This window comes from Melanotaenia boesemani, chromosome 21, assembly GCF_017639745.1.
Source record: "Melanotaenia boesemani isolate fMelBoe1 chromosome 21, fMelBoe1.pri, whole genome shotgun sequence".
Lineage (NCBI taxonomy): Eukaryota > Metazoa > Chordata > Actinopteri > Atheriniformes > Melanotaeniidae > Melanotaenia > Melanotaenia boesemani.
The window spans coordinates 14,429,880-14,449,442 of NC_055702.1; the positions used below are offsets into that span (position 1 = coordinate 14,429,880).

The window sequence follows — 19,563 nt, forward strand, 5'->3', positions numbered from 1 at the left end:
TGCCAAAAATGCATTTAAGTTTTTACACATTCTGCACAACACCTTCAAGATTCATTCATGCAATGACCAGTGCAATTTTTCCAGCTTTAGGAAGAGACTCACAAACTTAAAGCAACATACATTTTGATAATCGCACTTTAAAAAAACTGTAGTAATTGATGTAATTGATGTGATTGCAACATTAAGTGGACTCCAACAATGACCACACACAACAATAACTCTCCCATACACCCATTAATAAAAGCATTTATCTTGGCTGTTTACACTCAATGTTCTTCAGGATTCATTTGTTTGATTGTCTGCTGACTTCTCTGTTTCAAAGCCCTTTCTGATTCCATCTATTTCATTGTGCAATCAAAGTCAAAGGATTAATCACGCTGAAAGGTGTTTAAGACAGCCATGGCAATAATATTTTATCTAGGGAATAATAATAAGGAATACTTACTCTTTGAATCTGGTGGTGACAGATGACGCAGCAGATGAGAGACAGGGGGAGATTAGTGGTTATTTGAAGCATAAATCACACATCTTTTGTTAGCCAAGTTTACTAATCATAATTTACATGCAAAGTCGTACAACTGCTCTTCATTAAAGTCATTTAGTAACAGATAGTAGCAATAATCACAGTAATGATTATCACCATGTTTTCCTTTTCACACCACCTCTCTTGTTATTTGTTTCTCAGCAGGATGAGCAGTTTAAAAAGCTCAGATCCTGTTAAAAAGTATGTGTGCAGCTGTTTATGTGCTTATCAGAAAGATTTATAGCCTTTCATTGTGGTTAGCTAAACAAACTATTAAAATTGGCACTGTGGGCCAGGCTGCCATGTTGAATCATCTGAGGGACTCGCCCAGGTGTTGATAAATGTGCTAAAATGTGCTAAATAATAAATGTACTCGAAGATGTCCTTTGAGAGAGACTGTCGGCTTTAGATGCATGTCTACATACAGTTTACTGCATGCAGAGTAATTTCCACTAAGCAGATAACTTTTAATAATTGCTTGGACTATATTTAATTCAACCTATTAAAAAGGCTCAGTCATGTCCTGAATTTTTAAGCTGTGGATATATTCAAGTAGGATGACAGTGAATTGTAACGAAGCATACTATCATCAAATACATCATTTAATTGCATATCTTTCTTTAGCTTTATTTTACAGCTTGGCTATACATGCAATAACTATTTTAGGGATGAGTTTGTTGGTTTGGTTGATATGTATAATTTATTTATACACAAACAAATCAGAGGCTGGAAATGTCGGATTTACTTTGAATTGTACATGATAAGAGTGTCTTTTTGCAAACATATAAATGATACTTACTGTCTGTAAGTGATAATGACTATCAGTATGGCGGGAACACAGCAGATAATGATAATAACTGCCAGAGCCAACAGTGCCCCCTCTGTGTAGCCTACATTTTGCACAGCTTTCTTTACACTGGTCACCACTTCGGGAGTTCGAATTTCCAGAATTCGTCCACCAGGCGGGAGAAAGGCCTGGAACTCTTTATTGATGTCCAATAGCTTTCCATCTAGAAACCTTGGGATGATAAACATAGTATGATGAGACCTTTTGTATTCAACAATTAGATCTTTTTTCTCTAAAAGAATGAAAACTGGTCACTGTGAGACAATCTCAAGCTAAAATCACATGAATATATTTGTGCCTTTTAACAAAATACCTGAAAATCTGCACTTTCAGAAGTTAATTGGGGTTATACTCCATTTTAAAGTAGTATAGATTAGATCCTTTATATTTTACAATACAAGAGCAGTCAGAGAAGACATCCTCTACCAGGGTTAATAGCACATTTTAAGTTGTCCAAACCTAAATTTATTAGGTTCTTCTGTTGCAGTGCTTCAAATTTTCATGAATTTTCATGTAATTACATTTGGTAGTTTTTGCTTATCCTTGATAACAATCATACAAAAGATTACAGTCACATTCTTGTGCTCTCTCACTGCAGGAATAATACAACTTTCGCACAGATGTCATTTCTTTAATCATACATTTGCCAACAAAGTTCTTACTTGTAGAGCTCTTGTCTAGATACAGCTCTGTTTGTCAGTGGGTCAATGGCATATATCATGAGGTCCGACTTGGTGTAATCTTCCTGCTCCGTTCCATCACCACTTCGATGGGGCCCAATGGTTTCCATGACGACCTTCGCTCCAGGAATCTGCTCCTGGACGTACCGTTCCAAAATGCTGAAGATTTAAAGTATTATATTTTGATTGATGGCATCATCCAATTTTCTACACACCATTTATGTGCTCACAATTACAGACTCTGTAGCCGCACACACACTTCATTGTAGAGAAAAATACATCTGTGTGGACGCAAACATAAACTTCTTTACTGTACACGGGTAAAAGCCATCAGGCTCCAGCCAAACCATACACATTTTTTTCCCTATCCTGCCAGCTACTCAGACTAGTGCTCTCAAATATTGATTTCTACCCCCCTGAAACATCTGCTCACAACAGGAGTGGTCCTGCTGTGCTCCTTTTAAATGTGTGTGTGTCTAAATGTGTGTTTCCATTCCCAAGTATCATGAGCCAAAAATAATACATGTTGCTGAGACACCATTAAAGCTTGAGAAGGCATTGCTGTTATTCCGAAATATTTTCAGTATTTTTATATATACTGTGGAATTTTATTTTATATAAAATAACTTTTCCTTAAAAAGACAAAAAAAGAAAGAAAAAAGCTCCACCCTTTTATACCTGTCACGTGATTTACTTATTGTTGGCATTATACATGTGGCATACAGTTTTATTAAAACTATTTATAAAGTATGTATAGTGTATCATAGTATATCACCTCATTTGGTTTATTTGGATAGAAAACTGACATTTCCTAACCATTATTGCACTGCCACTTCCACACTTTTCATTTTATGCCACTGTATGAAATTCGGGTCAAAGTATCACACACTTAGCACACTTTTAAATCAATTATTTAATAATGTATATAGTTTATATCAGTACTGAATGCATAGCAGTGCTGAAGGTACATGATTTCCAACAGTATTTATTTGAAAAATAAGAAATGTTAGGTTGAATTTTAGATAAATCATTGTCACCTGAGGAGTTTTTCTTTGTTTTTCTCCACAAACGTTGGAGGGACATTCGATACAACCACCTGCATGTCTAGCTGGTTCACGACTGACACCTACACAAAAAGAAAAGAAATTAAATTTCTTGCATTTAAATCAATTCATAAAGTGTGACATGAAGTGTGATTAATGAAAAACAAAGATTGCATTTGAATAGGTATTTTTCACCAAGTCATACTTCCGTCTTGTGATAAATTAATCTTATTGTAGTGAAGTTAAATGCAGTTCATTAAATATAAATGGAAACAAGTTTCACTTTAACAGTGTATTATAAAACTGCCATCAGTGTCAAAAATAAAATGCACACACCACAATCTCTGCCTTGCTGCTGTGTCCTTGACCATAGTTATCCGTGGCAACCACCTCAAACTTAAAATATGATCTCCTCATGTTACGATACATGATAGCTGTCTTCACCACACCGCTGTACGGCTCAATGACAAAGCCATCTTTGCCATCTTTAGTGTCTTTACCAGCTGGAGGGGGAATGATCAGTCGGTACATCATGGAACTGTAGTTACCAGTGTCTTTGTCTAGAGCCTACAAAAATAGAAACAGTATAATTTTTATTACCATCAACGTCATCAGAATCAAATAAACAATTTCAAAATCTGGGATTAGTGTAACTGTATTAGTTTTTCTGTTTTCTTATGATCATTATCATTTTATTGCAGGTGTCTGAGCAGCTAATATGCTTTACTAGCATGCACTGTATATTAACTACTTCAAGACTGACATCATCTCTGTTCTGTAATTTGAACTCTCTTATTTTTTCTAACTTTTCCTCCTTGAAAAAAATGTTGTAGTATAGTTAATCAGCAGTAAGGGATAAAGTGATGCCTTAGGCTGCAGGCAGATATATAAATCCATTCATACACATATTCACTCAGACATTAAATTATTGCAGGATCTTTGCAGGAGCTGAATCCAGAATTAGTTCTGAGACACAAGCATATCAAAGTAAAATAAATAATTGAATTTCTTATGGCCATGGACAAAAGGAATTGATGCAAGAAATGAGAAAGACATTGTTAAAATAAGTAATAAAAATAGTAATCATAACTTTTGGCACCCATAATTTGAAAGTTTTTTTTTTTTTTTTTTTTTTTTAATGAAACAAACCAGTGAATTTCTAATTCTAGAAAATAAACAAAAGAAAGAAAGACTGATTTTTTAAAATAAAGTATGCACTGCAAACACTGAATCCATCAATAACATTAGGTGGACAAACCCTTGGCGTCTTAAAGCTTCTTGCACATGCTTACAGCTAGTTACAGTCATCCTTTTGTTTTTGTGTGTCGACATCTGCAGTTCTGTTTGCAACCAGACTTCAACTTGGTAAAGGTTTTCAACAGAATTTAGGTCAGGGCTCGTCACAGGTCAGGGTAAGACAATCTCTTTCCTTTCCAGTCACTCTTTTGTGCTGCCTGGATGTTTACTTTAGGCTGTTCTCCCACTGAAATACCAGAAAACCTCAGCTCAACCCAAGTTTTATAACTTAAATTGTCTTTGTATTTTTGATTTCAACATTCATTTGACACATTTAATGCCTCTAAAAGCAGAAGCAAAGCAGACCCAAAGCATGCTAGAACCTCATCAAGATCCTATATTGATAATGGGAGAGTCCAACCACTGCACAAAGCCTTCTCCAGCACATCCCAAAGATTGTCAATGGGGGTCAGGTCTGGACTTTGTGGTGGCCAAGCCATGTGTGAAAATGATTTGTCAGGCTCCCTGAACTACTATTTCAGAGTTTGAGCATGATGATTCCTGGCATCAGGAAAGACAGAAAAAAAAATCCATTGATGGAAAAATCTGCTCATTCAGTGTATACAGGTAGTCAGCTGACCTATATCCTTGTGTTTGCTTTTAGTTTCACAAGAGAGTGGAAAAGCTCTGAAAAGAAAGACAATTGATGAAGAAGACGACCAAGTAAATGCTTTGAACTTTACTTACATGTCTTAGTCTTTCCACCTGTTATCAGACGTGCATCATTCTTTACACCTTGAGTGGCCAATACACCTGTTTAGCTGTTTGCCATTTTGAGAGTTATACACACAGGGACAGAATACCCCTTAAACCATAACTGCCTTGTTGGAGGCAACAACTGACCCCAGTATAGCTAGTATGTTTAAAGTGGAAAAAGTAACACCCTTGATATCTTGCATCTGCTGAAAGTCCCGTAATCATTTCAGTGCCTGACCACTTCTTCTCATTTCTCAGTACATCTTTGATTCCTCTTTTTACCTCTTCTCTCCTCCACATGTTGGAATTGAGAAATCTTTTTAAATGTTGTCCTGTCGCTTACTTGGTCACAGGCAGTGGGGTGGAGGAGAATGGAAAAGATAAGGTACAAAACAGGGAAATGGAAGAGCCAAACAGCTTTTCTAATCCTGCCCAGTTTGTCAAGAAATGTGATAAGCTTAATAAAAACAAGTTCCCTGACCATCTGACCAAGCAGATGCTGAAATTTCACACACTTTACATTGGTTTCGGTGGATAAAAGTGCAGAAACATCTCAGATAAGTCCTCCAAGGAACAATAAGATAGATTCATTCTTGCAAGTGTACTTAAACACGAACCATCTGAAAGCTTGGCAGTCTCACATGAAGGCATGCACAGATAAAAAACATGTCTCTGAAATCTCTCACAAAACTCATTAAACCACAGGTTTAGACAGATGTGATGAAATTAGTTACACTTGAGTGAAACCACTGAATGAAATTATGCATAAATAGTATTGTGCATGTTTCTCAAACCTTCTCTTCATCTTTTTTTTTTTTTTTTTTTTTGTAATTTTCTAAGCAAGTGTGCTGGCAGCATCCCTATCCATCTTTCTAATCACCCCTATAGACCATCTGTCCAGTCACGCATTAGTTGCAGGAATTCCCTGGCTGCTTTTGTTCAGTTTGTCTCTCAGCTGGATGTGAGGGATCTTTATCTAGCCATCAACCCTCCATTTATATTATTGTGAGTTAAACAGGTCTTGCTTTTCTAAGTATCTAAATATGTCAAATGACAGGCAGGTTGTTGTAAAATGGACTTGTACTTATATAGCACTTTTCCAGTCAGCTTGAACACTCAAAGCACTTTAGACTACCTGTCACATTCAACCATTCACCCTGACAGGCACATCAGGAGGCAACATGGGGTTAAGTGTCTTGACCAAGGACACTTTGACATGTTGTCAGGGAAAGCCTGGAATCAATCCACGAACCTTCCGGTTAGCAGATGACTTCTCTTCCTCCTGAGCTCCAGCTGCTTCAGCCTAATAAAGTCTTACCAACAAACACCAGTGGTGTCCAGAAGGAAAAATGTGAGTAAATAAGTGGCAGAAAGAAGCAAGTGTAGACACTTCAGCACTTAGGCAGTGCACTGTTAATTTAGTCTTAACACTCAACCATTTTTATAATATTAATAAAAAGGCTGGACAGGTTCTGCTGATTCTGATACCATGTTACGTCCTCGTGCTCTAGGGGTAAGGAGGACGGAACACAAAGAGAGCCGAATACCAGAGTTAAACGAAAAGACAATTTATTTCAACAAAATGGGTCCAGACACCGCTCTGGTATCGGCCACACAAAACAAAACGAAATGGTTAATCAACTTAAAGTGTCCCGTTACAGGGTAACACAAGCACTATAATAACCAAAAGGGAATGTCCACAAAAAACAGGGTAATCAACTTAAAGTGTCCCGTTAAAGGGTATCACAAAAGACTAGGATAATAACCAAAAGAAAATGTCCACAAAACGGGAAACACGCACAAAGGCGGAATTAGATATACCAAACCAAACCAAAATGAACTTCACCTCACTCAGGGTAGGGAACACCACACACATCAACATAAAGTCCTTAATGTTATTCTTTAACTCGCCGAATTCACACACAATAGTCCACAATTCTCTCAGCCTGGCAGGCATGTGTCCCACTGTCCACAGCTGCCCCGAATGATGCTGCTGATGAGGCTATGTAGGGCTCCAATGACGAACAGCCTGCCTTCCGATGACGAGCCGGCCAATCCAGGTGCCAGGTGAGGGGGTGGGGCGGTGCCACATGATGCACCCTGTCAGTCAGCTCAGCTGTCACCAGGCTGCAGTCCTGCTGGTCGCCGAGCCGGCAAGCAGGCGGCCGTAACATACCATAAGAAAGGTACTATGTAACAGTTCATTGTTGATATACTATAGACGGGTGAACTTCACAAAAACCATCTTAGGACCTCATATTAAGCTTCTTTACCGGATAATAATTCTACTTTCAGTGGCCCAGCAGAAAATGTGTGCATGCCATGAAATTGGAGATAATTTTGCTATGATGCACACTGCAATACTCTTCTAGTCACATTCTGTCAGTTTTAGTGTATTTAATGTCTATCTTTAAAAATGGCTCGGTTGGCTGTGATACTTTCAGGCAGCTGCTCTCTCTTTCTTTGAAGTTTGGAAAACTAACTGGACCAAAATTATGTAAATGTGTTCCTTTGTGCCGACACTAAGCAAACAAAGAAAAGACTGGACTGGAAGTTTTCTGTAAGAAAGAAGCTCCCTTCCATGTGAATTTTGAGCTTCATAGTAATCTTTTACATACACACAAACCTATATTATAAACCAAATGTAATAGAAGAACCCCCCCCCAAAACAAAACAAAACAGTGTGATCTCTTGAACTAGCAAGTACTTCAAGAGGGACAGAAGCATCTGTATTTAAACAAGAAAGATTAGAAATTTTAATTGAAAGTACATATTTAATGACCATAATGGTTGTGCATGACTGCAGTTTGCAAGGAAACACAGAAGGGCCGTTTTACCACAGGTGACAGAGTAACAGTACAGGATGTGATCAGACATGAAAAGCAAGAAAGGTATATTAAAAGCTGCAAAGAGATGAATTTTTCAGAAGGGTTGCAGTGAGTAAGCCGTCATCACAAATACAAATAAAGCTCAAAGAGTTGATGGTCAGATAAGTCATTCATCATTCTGCACCAGTGAACATGTACGTTTGTAATGTACACCAACAGAACAGTGTGGAACTGTATGATTAACCCCTACAGAGACAGGATGGTGTGTCTCCTTGACTCTAGAGGAAATTGTCACATTTAAATCATCAATAAGTTGCAATGAGTGAATCTTATCTGAGCAGACTTGCCGAGGCTGAGGTCAAGTTTTCTGCGGCATTGGTTTCTCTGTCATAACTCAAAAAGATTTGGATGGATTTTGTTTAGATTTTAAGGAAATCTCAGAAGTGGAATAAGGAACAAGTGATGAGATTTTTGGGGTGATCCAGATCGGGATCCAGGGATTTTTTTTTTTTTTTAAATATTATTCTTTACTATGGGGAGATAGGGATAATTATGCCATTAGAGGTTCTTACTCAAAAATAATGCCCACAATTGACTGACTAAATAAATAAATAAATAAATAAAAATAAAAAAGTGGTTTTAAATGTGACTCAGCTGCATGTTCTTCCTTCCTCTCTCATCTGTCCTGTTACTGACACCGAGCAAGGTAATGAAAGGTAATGAAACAGGAATGTCTAAGAATGATTGTCAAAACCTGTAATTAAATATTAAAGCACATACTTTACTGCAAGAGACCCTTCCTGTGTCTCTTGTGGCATCCAGGCTCATTAAGACATATTACTATTTGTTAGATAGAGTCTGAAAGAGAGAGACAGGCTCTGTGACCCACTTTGGCTCCTGAAAGCTATTTTAATGATATTCACTCAAGTTGATCTTTATCAACTGAGAAATAGAGAGAGAGAAAAAAAGGTGTAGCATTTTAATCTTATTATAACAGCTGAAAATGTTTTTCATTTAATATACACAACACAAACAAGACAAACACAACTTCACGCAATGTGCTGTAAGCATTTCCATACTCTGCATATGACTGGTTTGACTACATGCTTGTACCTGTACTTGCAAAACTGAAGTGAAAGTTTTGGCATCTTCTGCAACTCCTCCAATGTACAGAGGCCTGGTGAATACTGGTGGGTGGTCGTTCTCATCCTGGACATCTATCACCACCTTAGCTGTGTTAGCTAAAAAACACAAACATAAGAAAGAAGATAATATCATTTTGCTATGAACATAAAAAGTACAACATAAGGCAATATGTAGAGCTGCTCAGTAAACTAGTCTATATATAATTTGTTTTGCAGTGGCAATAGTTTTGTAAGCTTACAGGCATGCACCTTCATTACTCTTCTAACCTGTGGCACATATCAACAAAACATACAACAATGGTCACTTGGAGCTTCAGATATGGCCGTACCAGCAACAGACCTCTGCTTTGCTTACAACAGCTGTGATCCTGTTGGGTAGTACAACTGTAATTTCAGCAGCTACTGTATCATCATCTTTGCCTGCAGGTGATCATAGCTACATGCATACCTCTGGTTTAAACTTTTACCGCTTTCTTTATCAGCCACACAGATTGGTTTAGCCAAGAAAAAAAATATAGACTGCTTAAAAGGCCGGTTTAAATGTCTGACTAATTAAAAGTTGGGAAAGAAAAATCAAAAAGAATTTATCAGCCTGGTCTACCATCATTCATCAGGACTGTGTCCAAGTGGTTTGATCACATTTCATTTATAGCTTTGGTAAAGAAGTTTATGGAACAAACAAATAACACAAGAGTCGTTATGACAGGAAGGAACCACTTTAAGTGAAGGGATTCAAAAAGAGAAAGTAATCATAAGATAATGATGAAACAATCACATGATATGGCCTTTGGATACTTATTATTATACTTATTATTTCTTTTTCTATATCACAAAGTGTTATCAGTTGATGCAGTGTCAAGTCCTCCGTCTACAAAATCTTGACATTCATTTCCAATATATACGTTTTCTTACTTTTTTTTTTCCAAAGAATTGCTAAATCAAAAAGTTATTCGCATCTTCAACTCAGAAAGGCAACAAACAAAGACAAAAAGAGCACCAGTTTAGTAGGTAAAAGCATTACAGTTCCATCTGAAGACATTTTGCTTTCTTGATGCAAGGCTGATATAAACAATTACATTTGTACTGTGATGTAAAGTGATGACACATCTGGTCAGCTTAGGATGCCTTGAAAGAATTTAGATAAAACATGTACGGGCATAACTTGAAATGAACAACCTAATAGCTTTAAAGTAATGGTAGTGAAATTACCTTTAAAATAGCCCAGCACCCATTAGGGTAATCTTTCACTAATCAATATGCACTACACGTTATGCATCATATTCCTACAGTATTCATTCTCTATACAGCTCAGTCCAATTCAGTGTTGCGAGGGGCTGGAGCCTATCCCAGCATTTAGCAGGCAGGGTACACCCTGGACAGGTCATCAGTCCATCGCAGAGCCAACACAGAGGACCCAACCACTCATGCTCACATTCATTCCTAGGGAGAATTTAGAGTGGCGAATAATGTGCATGTCTTTGGATTGTGGGAGGAAGCAGGAGTCCCCAGAGAGAATCCATGCATACATGAGAAGAACTAAACACAGAAAGGCCACTGATCAAACCCCTCTCCAGCCAAAGCTCAAACCAGTGACCTTCATGCTGTGAGGCCTAACTATTGTAGATATTACTACAGTAATGAACTATTATTGTACTTGGGTAATTACTCAGCAAAAAAACAAAACAAACAGACAAAAAACAAGAAACTTCACTTGACAATCTGACATTTCCATGGCAAACATCTTCAAAATTAAAATCAAGGCCAACATTAATTTACATAATCAACATAATTTATCTGGTTGCAAACAATGGATTCTAAATCAAACCCAGATGAAAGTGTAAGCTCAACCCCCTAAAAAACAAGAAATCCCAGGACTGTTGACTGCTGACGTTCAACTCCAAAAAAGACAAAAGACAAAAAAAAAAAAAAAAAGTAAGACAAAAGCACGGTAAAGAAGCAAAGCAAACAAGCAGATGCAAACAATCTATTTATCTACAACACCCCTGAGACGCAATGGCCAACTGTTTAGTTGTCATCCAAATCTTCACTCGAGGTAGAAAGCAGAATTAACACTGTTAGAGTCTTATTGATTTGCTGCCTGATTAAACTGCAAACCAAAAAGAAATAGAGATTTGTTAATGACTACGATGATTTGTGGCTTTAATCCCAGCAGAATTCTTTAATTTTAAAAGTTTAAATGAAACGAGAACAGCAAGTGCTAAATACTATAATTAAAGAAGATAAGAAAAAGCTGTGAAGCAGAGATTTAATCAAGAAGAATTCAAATATGTTTAGAAAAAGAAAGAACATAAAAAACAATCAGAATGAAAAACCAGGGAGGAAAAAGAAAAATGTGAAAGAATTTAAGACCAATTGCATCCATTTATACTTAATCATATTTAAAACAAGAAGATATAATTTTTTTTACTGTTACTTCCTCTTACATTCAGTTTAAGAATAATGAAACACTAGTTTAAAGAAAGTTTGAAGATGTGTTTCTTTTTTTCTTCCAAATAACTCATGAGCCCAGTGTGTTATCTTGTGCATAAATACAAAGACTCATGATAACAACTAGTAGCAGAGAGAAAGACTGGTACATTTACAACAGCAACAGTAAAGGCAACAAGCTGGCATTACCTAAATATTTGATAGACAGCTGCAAAACGAATGAAAGAGCAGCTTAAAAGAAAACAGCAAAAGCCAAATATAACGTCTGCCGAGACAAGATGGAAAGCTGCAGAGAACTCCTTTGCAAGATAAAAGGGAGCTCCACCTAGACAAAGAGTGTGTGTGTGAGTGATGAGAGATGCACTGATCAGCAGGATGAAACCCCCTGCTTCATAATGCGTAGGCTCCCCGTATGCTGTGAAAACATCTCTGTTTCACCGAGACACAGACATGAGACCACTGTGGCACTTTTAAGCCATTTCCAGGCAATCTTTATGAGGTGGTGGGGCGCACTATCCTGCTGGGGGAGGCTGAGCAACGAGAAAGGTGTGTGTGGGCTCCAGCAATGTTTTAGATTGTACCAGAGACTGTTCAGACACTAAAGAGTTGTTTATTGTATGTGTGTGATTTTTCCTGTCATCAGAGACTTGGAAGTGAACACAGATTCTGGTAGATTTAATTACTTTTATAGTATCTAAGGGAAATAATGAACCTGCGTTAAACTAACCTGAACATCCTGATTATAACTTATTTTTTCTTTAGTGTTTTTGTTCCCAGATCAACAAATCAGGAGAAAGCCATCTTTGAGGCCTGTCTATGTCTTGGCACCACATTTTTAAAAGATTTAGAAACACAGACACCTCTTAATATGGAAGCAAAGCTTAAAAATATTTAATAGCATTATCTCGAGATCAAGAGTTAATTACTTCAAGATCAAGATAGCAAAGCTCGTTTTATGATTATAAAGGATTTAATATGTAATTATCTTAACTCTATAGAGCCCAACTTGACATATTTGATACATAGTTTCTAAGACATTTTGCATCACTTTATGGTAAAAACTTTGCTCTAAATCCTGTTGAACACAAATTAACATGTCTTCTGTTTCCTAATAGATACCAGGAAGCAAAAAACACATTATAATAATTTTGACATATTAAACGGTAAATGTATATAAAAAAAATTTGATCCTTTTTGTTACATTTTGTCAAAGGGCCAAATAGAGACCTCATATTTAAAAAAATGTCCTTATCACTTTTTCATGGGCCTTAAGGAGTTAAGAAAAGACGGGTAGGCATAGTTTCTCAAGATGACAGGTTAAAATATTCTGTCAGTTCAGCCAAGTAAAGTTTTTTTTCCACAAAACAAAATGTGGGATGTCCTGAGGGGCAGCTACTGGCTGAAGTGGTTAAACCTGTATCTACTCTTTTCTAAGCCCAAAGATCCTGAAACTTGATCTTTATATAGAAAATGCTCATTTTCAACCTGATTATAGTCATTTAGCGATTAGAAAAAAATAAAAGAAAAATAAAAATAAAATTATTATTATTATTATTAACAATAATAATAATAATAATAATAAGAGGTTACTACATGTCATGACCTTGAGAAAACAAAATCCAATTTTGTTGAATAAGAAAAATGAACTTATCATGCAAACATGAGTTTTCTTTTTATGAGATAAGAAACATTTACTTGTGAGTGCAAGATAACAGCTTCACAATAAATAACTGTATAATAAATGATGCTTTTTGCTTCTGTGTCTTAGCAGTACGCACACTGAATACATGAGCCAGATATAAAGTTAATCTATGGGTTTCAATATCTTCTCACCTACTTTTACCAATATAATCATACCAGACCAGGCCCACTGAGAAGATGAGAAGTCTGCACCTTTTTTTGTGGTGGTGTAACTTGAAATGTGTTATCTTGGTACAGAGGATGGTGAGGTATCAAAAGAACAATGGAACCCACGTTTTCCCAGCAGAAAACTGGATTGTATCAAGAGGATCTCTCATGAGACTCCTCACAGTTTCAGTGTTGTTGCAAATCTGTGTACATTATTAAAGTGTGTATTAGAAAGACAGTGGCATGTTTATACTAATATAAACTGTGTAATTCACTGTGAGCAGAATAAAATCTGTGAGCATGTGCAGTGGTGCAATCCATGAATAAAACAGTGAGGCCTGTGATCTGAGATTAGACCGTAAATGCAATTATACACTCACCCTTTGAGGGAGCTCTGAGGTTTGAGGACACCACTCCCATGGAGTCCGCCTCTACTTTCAGAACATAGCTAGAGTTGGTCTCGTAGTCCAGAGGTTTGGCAGTGAAAATTGCTCCCGTTGTTTCATTTACTGTAAAAACATCTGGGGAGAACAAAACAATGAAGAAAGACCATAAATAAAAAGGAACCAAAAGAAAGATTGTTGAAATTTTAGTTAAAGCAGATAGCAAGTGAAGGGGTACTGTTGGAGTACAGAGTTTTGAGAAATGAACAGGAAATGGTGCAGCTGCTGGAAATAGTTTGACCAGAAAGGAGCTGTAACAAATGGAAGAAATCTCTGGTGTACTCACCTCCCTTGTTGCCTTCAATGATGGAATAAACAATAGTCTGATTGACGGCAGCTGCCAAAATTACCCCCACTAGAGTTCCCACAGCAGCTTCCTCACTCACTGGCGAAAACCTGGGAATAGATTAATCAATATTAAGTGATAAGAAAACTAAATATGCATGTGTGAACTGTGGGCCAACTTCCTCTCAGAGGGCAACTGAGATCTGGTGTGGATTAAATCCATTATACACATCCAACACTTGCCAAGCTAGAAGCAATTTTACCCCAAAGGATAAAGTATATGCAAACTGTGCTCACACTTAGAAGAGTTAGCGGGTGCAGTAATTAGGTGGGATGTCATTATTAAAAAGTCTTGAGATAAAGTAAGAGCCAGTGGCTTAACGTTCACCTTTTAAACAGGCAGTTAATGAAGAAATTCACTCCTTGACAAGACTCGAGTTTTTCTACTCTGCCCCTGAGCACAGATCATCAATGAACAGCTGTTTTCTTGCAAAATCTCAAAGGAGTTTGTGCACCTGACTGTCATTCTGAAATCAAACGCCAGGTTCAACACATTTGTGTCTTTCTAATTTAAATGAACGTTGGATATCTCTTTTTAAATGCCTTGATAAACAGGAACAATATAGTCCAAACCATAAAAGTAATGAAAGAAATGAAAGAAGAATGTGGTTTTAGAAACCAAGCTATCAGTGACATTTGGACAAATACCACAGAAAAGTTTTGTATGTTTAATTTGAATTGAATTTGAGCTTTCTGGTTTTAAATATGACTAAATTAAACCTCATTTCGAGAAAAGCTTTCAAAATATTAATTGAAAGACTCCACATATTTTTACTAGAAATATGATATTTACATAAATTATTATTATTTTTTTTTACCATTAGAAATGGTACTAGTGATTGATTACATTAGCATTAGTATTTTGTTCTTTACTATTTTTTCCTCTAATTTAAGCCATTATTTGGCAAATGAGCCAATTAAAACTGCACATTGAAGCTCTGCATTATTTCAGGCAGGGACATAGTGCTAGTTACATGTTCCTTTCTATCCAGTCGTCCTTGACTTCAGTCTGTCCCACACAATTAGCATGTTTTAAATTCACAGCAGAATTCAGTCATTTTGCCCACTCTGTGCTCCACATGTTGTTTTTCTCAGCGACCATTTCAGCCTTGAAATACATCTCCCGCACCTTCCCAACCTCCTGCTTTATTAGCAAGTTGTTTGCTTTGTTCACACTGTGCTTTTTCAAATGTGGTAAACTGCTGTTATACTGCAGTAAAGCCTCTACATCAAAGCATGTTAAATCTTAAATGAAATTTAGAGAGAAGCTGGTGACCACAGAGGAAAAACTAAGGTTTGTACAGAAAGTTCGATGCAGACTCCGCCTTCTTGCTGAAACCGCAGTGCTAAATACCAGACACACTGTGACACACTCTGTGATTGGCTACAGCATCACTCTCTCACTTATCATTTTAAGCATAAATTATGTCTGTATAATAAAGCATGCATGGAATAAGTTGTCTTACAGGGTTTATTAGTGGTGAAATTAAACCATCAAAATGGTTTTGTTTTTGTCCACCTGTCCCTCTTTTCATGTGGCGGGCAGTTTTCCGGGCTTATAACCTTCACAGATTTTCTTAGACACTGGCAACACTCAAATTTCCAGCCGGTTTTGCTCCATTAAGTAAACCCAGACCAGTCATTAGGCCAACCGTCACAGCTGGCTAAACATTATAGTGTGGGCAACCAACTGGCCCAGCTATTAAGTCAACACAACATGATAAATGATGCTGCTAGGGAGTGTGAGGCAGTTTGAGTGTGTCTGTGTTGGGGCAATTGACTTCCTGCCCAGTCAATCACCCCTCGAACCTCCTGCTTTACCCAAATAAATACAAAGCTAAAGCTTACTGATTTAATTGACTTCAGACTGAATGTAGTGTGTGAAACTTAAGTATGTTTCATATGTACGGACTTTGCACAGCACACGTTTACACCTGTAACTGATTAACAAGAAAAGGTATTACAGTATATTGTGTCTAATCAATCATGGGCAGCCACAAATTTTGACCAACCTGATTTTTTTTTTTTCAGAGCATTTTCTATTTATTTTGGGGCATTTTCTTCTGCTGTTCTGCAGGGAAAAGGAAGTTTAATTTTCCAGTTGCAGGAATGTGAAATCTCAAATTTTCTACTGTAACCTTTGCTCAATTCAAACAGTGAATTAAAGCTAAGTAAATATATATTTTATAATCAATTAAAAAAAACAAAAAAAAAAAACAACTCCCAATAATTTATTTTACATGATGCAGAGATGCCCAAACATGCCCCGTGTATGAATGACTGATCATTCAGAAAGTTTGAAATTATTCAAACTTACTCAATTTAGCAGCTTCAGCAGTAGCGCATATAAATCTGACTTGCTTCTTTTGTAGTATCCAATAACTCTTCAGTATGTAACGCCTCCTCTCCCTCTTACGTTACCCCCCCATCTAAATTTTCCTTTTTCTACTCACTCTATTCATGCACATCTCCATCTGCTCTTTCCTCCATCTTTTCCCTCTCTGCCTCACTCCTTTTCCTTTCTCCCTCAGCTCCAGCTTTTAGCAGCCATCCCAGCAGATCTCAGCTTTATTTATTGTCCTTCCTCCCCACAATGGCATCCGGACAGTGGTGCAGGAGCAAAATTGAGAAGATGCTCACTATGTAATCAGACAAACTCCATGTGCACACGGTACCACAAATGCTGTCTACAGATGAACAATCTGACACAGCTCATCATCAGGCCCGTGTCCCCTTCCTGTGCTCTCTAATCATAGTGACTACAGCAAGCTGGGCTGACACTGATAAGAGACACACACATACATTAACACATGTACTACTAAACTAATGAGGGTAATGTTCTAACTTTTAATTATTCACCTGAGGCTTTTATTGTAAAATGAAATCACTCACATACCTGAAAAAAAATTTGCACTGATTATAAGCTGTACGATAAAGCATTAGCTAAGCATTGCTCCCAGAATTCTAGTGTAAAGGAGGGGACAACAAGGGTAATGATAAATGTTGGCTGTGATAGCCTCCTCATTGTAGTTTTTCTTATCTTATTGCCACTATCAAATCTGTTTTTTTTTTTTACTTTTAGCATGTTTTTTCCCACAAATCATCTTCTCACACACATTACTAATCTTTCTGTCCCTTCTCACACCTCCCTTTTTTAGTTTTCTGCCTAAATTCTGCACTTATAACTGAGAATAACTTTTGCTTCTGTGTCACTGTCTACACAAAACCACAACATAATCTGTGCTAATGCACTGCACAATGCATCTTTTCAGTAATGACACAGATTTGTGCATGCACAATGCACATGTCAAGTCAGGAAAATTAATAATATTGCGCATCAGCTTTTGTTGCATGACACAAAATTGTTCTCATTTGTTACACAATTATTTAAAACCATTTACTCTGACTTAAGAGTAATTGGAAAACCATTTTCCTAAAAATCGTACTATAAATGTGATGAACACAATAAAAATACTGAAATTAAAAATTTTGATGTTAAAAAAGGTGTTTTAGAGGTCAAGCCGATGTAAAAAGTCTCCTATTAGATCAAATATTTGGAGTGAGGGCCACTGCAGAGCAAGAGGAGCTTAACCTGGCACTCTCTGTAAAAACTACAGTAAGAATAGACCCAGACTTTCTGTGAAGAAATCAAACTGCTGTCCTGACAGACTGTCACCCAGAGTGGATATGTTTCTGCTGCCTTCGCTCTCTCTGGTTAGACAGGACCCTGATAAAGTGCTGCAGTTCTGCTGTGAGCCTAGAAATAGCTTTACTCCTGCAGAAGAAAGAAATGATAGTTGCTCTGTCAGTGGCACAGATGGACTTCTTCTTCACTGTTTGGTGCGATGAAAGCAATTGTAGGCTATTGCATAGACATTCCAGAAATGATGGTTCACACAGAAAAAGCTATCTGCTGACTATGACCTCATTTTCCAAGCAGATGTACTCTCCTACAAAATCATGTTCCAAATAGAGCCATCTTAGAAAAACAAAATAGTACACTGGCATTTTTTCTTTCTTTTTTTTTTTTTTGTTTTTTTTTTTGTATTTTTTCTTCAGTGTCAATAAACCCATAATCTGTGTCAAACATTTTGTTTGCTTTGATTTGTCTGGCTCCAGCAACCTCAAAATGGCTTCTCTTTATTTCACTCGACAGTTATGTACAATTTAGTTTATACAGTAACACACTTTAAAATGTGTGGGAGGCTGTACGTGCGTGCTTATTTATATCACAGTATAACATCATTTAAAACAATAGTAACCTAAAGATGCAAAATATCACGGCAATATTTAGTAAATCATGCCCATTAGTTTTTGGTTTTTTTTTGAGTATTTTTATAAATGAACTTGAGACTGTAAAATGTGTGACTCTTCAAACTGTAAGACACCTCAACAAACACACACATACACAAAAATCTATTGTCTTTTTAACAAATGTTTAGCTTTGACCTCTTGTGCCTGCACTCTCGCTATCGGGAGTTACAGGGTTACCATCCAGTTTACAGGTGTAACATCAGGTCTGTAAATGAATGTAGTAAAACCATTTCTATTATCACCAATCACACATTCTAAAACTGTAAGTTTCATCTCGCTATGACCAAAATTAACCAAACCAGTGGGAAAAGAAGGCCCAATTTATGCCTCACGCTTGTACAACATAGTCATTAAATGTCTTACCTTTGCTGTCTTGCCTCAAAACTTATATCCACCAGGACAAAACCATACTTAGTTTAAAAAAAAAAACAAACTACATTTTTCATTGTCTTTTGGAAGCAGTTTTCCGTCAAAAAAAAAAAAAAAAAGAAGCTGGGTTTTAATGGACAAAGAGAAATGTCGGCTCTAAGTGCCAGACAGAAAACATCTTCATTTTAATAAATAAAAAAATGAATAAACCTGCTCTCTCCTGATTACATCAGACACACTTCTGCAGCATGAAAACACATGGAAGACAAGACATGGACTGCAACCCTTTGCATGTAGGCCAGCGAGCAACAAGTTTGAGAAAAAAAAAACAAAAAACCTGCACAATAAAAAATGAATGCTGTTAATTAATTAATGCATTAACACAATAACGCATTAACGTGTCATGCCCTACTTTTATCATAACATTTTTTTGGATGTTTGCTAATTTCTCACCACAAATCAAGAGTACTCATGCATTCAGCAGTGTTGGTAACGAACGTATATCCGTTTATACTGAATTTCACTAGTTTTACAGTATAGAGCCAGTGCAGAGGAGCAGAAGACACTTATGTGACTTGAGAGCCATGAGTTGCAGACCTCTATTTAATAACATGTTCTACTGCTATAACAGTAGGTAATAACATGCCAAGTGGTTGTGTAAAACATCAGCAGTGAGTGCAATAAGTTTAACATAACTAGTGCCTAAGTTTTTTGAACAGTAAGTGTTTTATTTGTGTT

The 19,563-nt window shown here is 36.9% G+C and overlaps 1 protein-coding gene across 4 annotated transcripts in view; it reads right to left on the reverse strand.

The window, feature by feature from the left end:
- Positions 1-19,563, reverse strand: part of LOC121632725 (protocadherin-15-like) — a 210,851-nt gene that overhangs the window by 28,879 nt on the left and 162,409 nt on the right. For 3 of the 4 annotated variants that reach the window (XM_041974432.1, XM_041974433.1, XM_041974430.1), the window contains 8 exons: positions 14,084-14,193; positions 13,735-13,875; positions 9,027-9,154; positions 3,430-3,660; positions 3,088-3,176; positions 2,033-2,209; positions 1,323-1,541; positions 446-454 (listed from right to left, as the gene is read on the reverse strand). In XM_041974432.1, coding sequence (XP_041830366.1) covers positions 446-454; positions 1,323-1,541; positions 2,033-2,209; positions 3,088-3,176; positions 3,430-3,660; positions 9,027-9,154; positions 13,735-13,875; positions 14,084-14,193 — 1,104 coding nt within the window. The remainder of the gene's footprint in view (positions 1-445; positions 455-1,322; positions 1,542-2,032; positions 2,210-3,087; positions 3,177-3,429; positions 3,661-9,026; positions 9,155-13,734; positions 13,876-14,083; positions 14,194-19,563) is intronic. The other variant, XM_041974431.1, reaches the window with a different exon arrangement.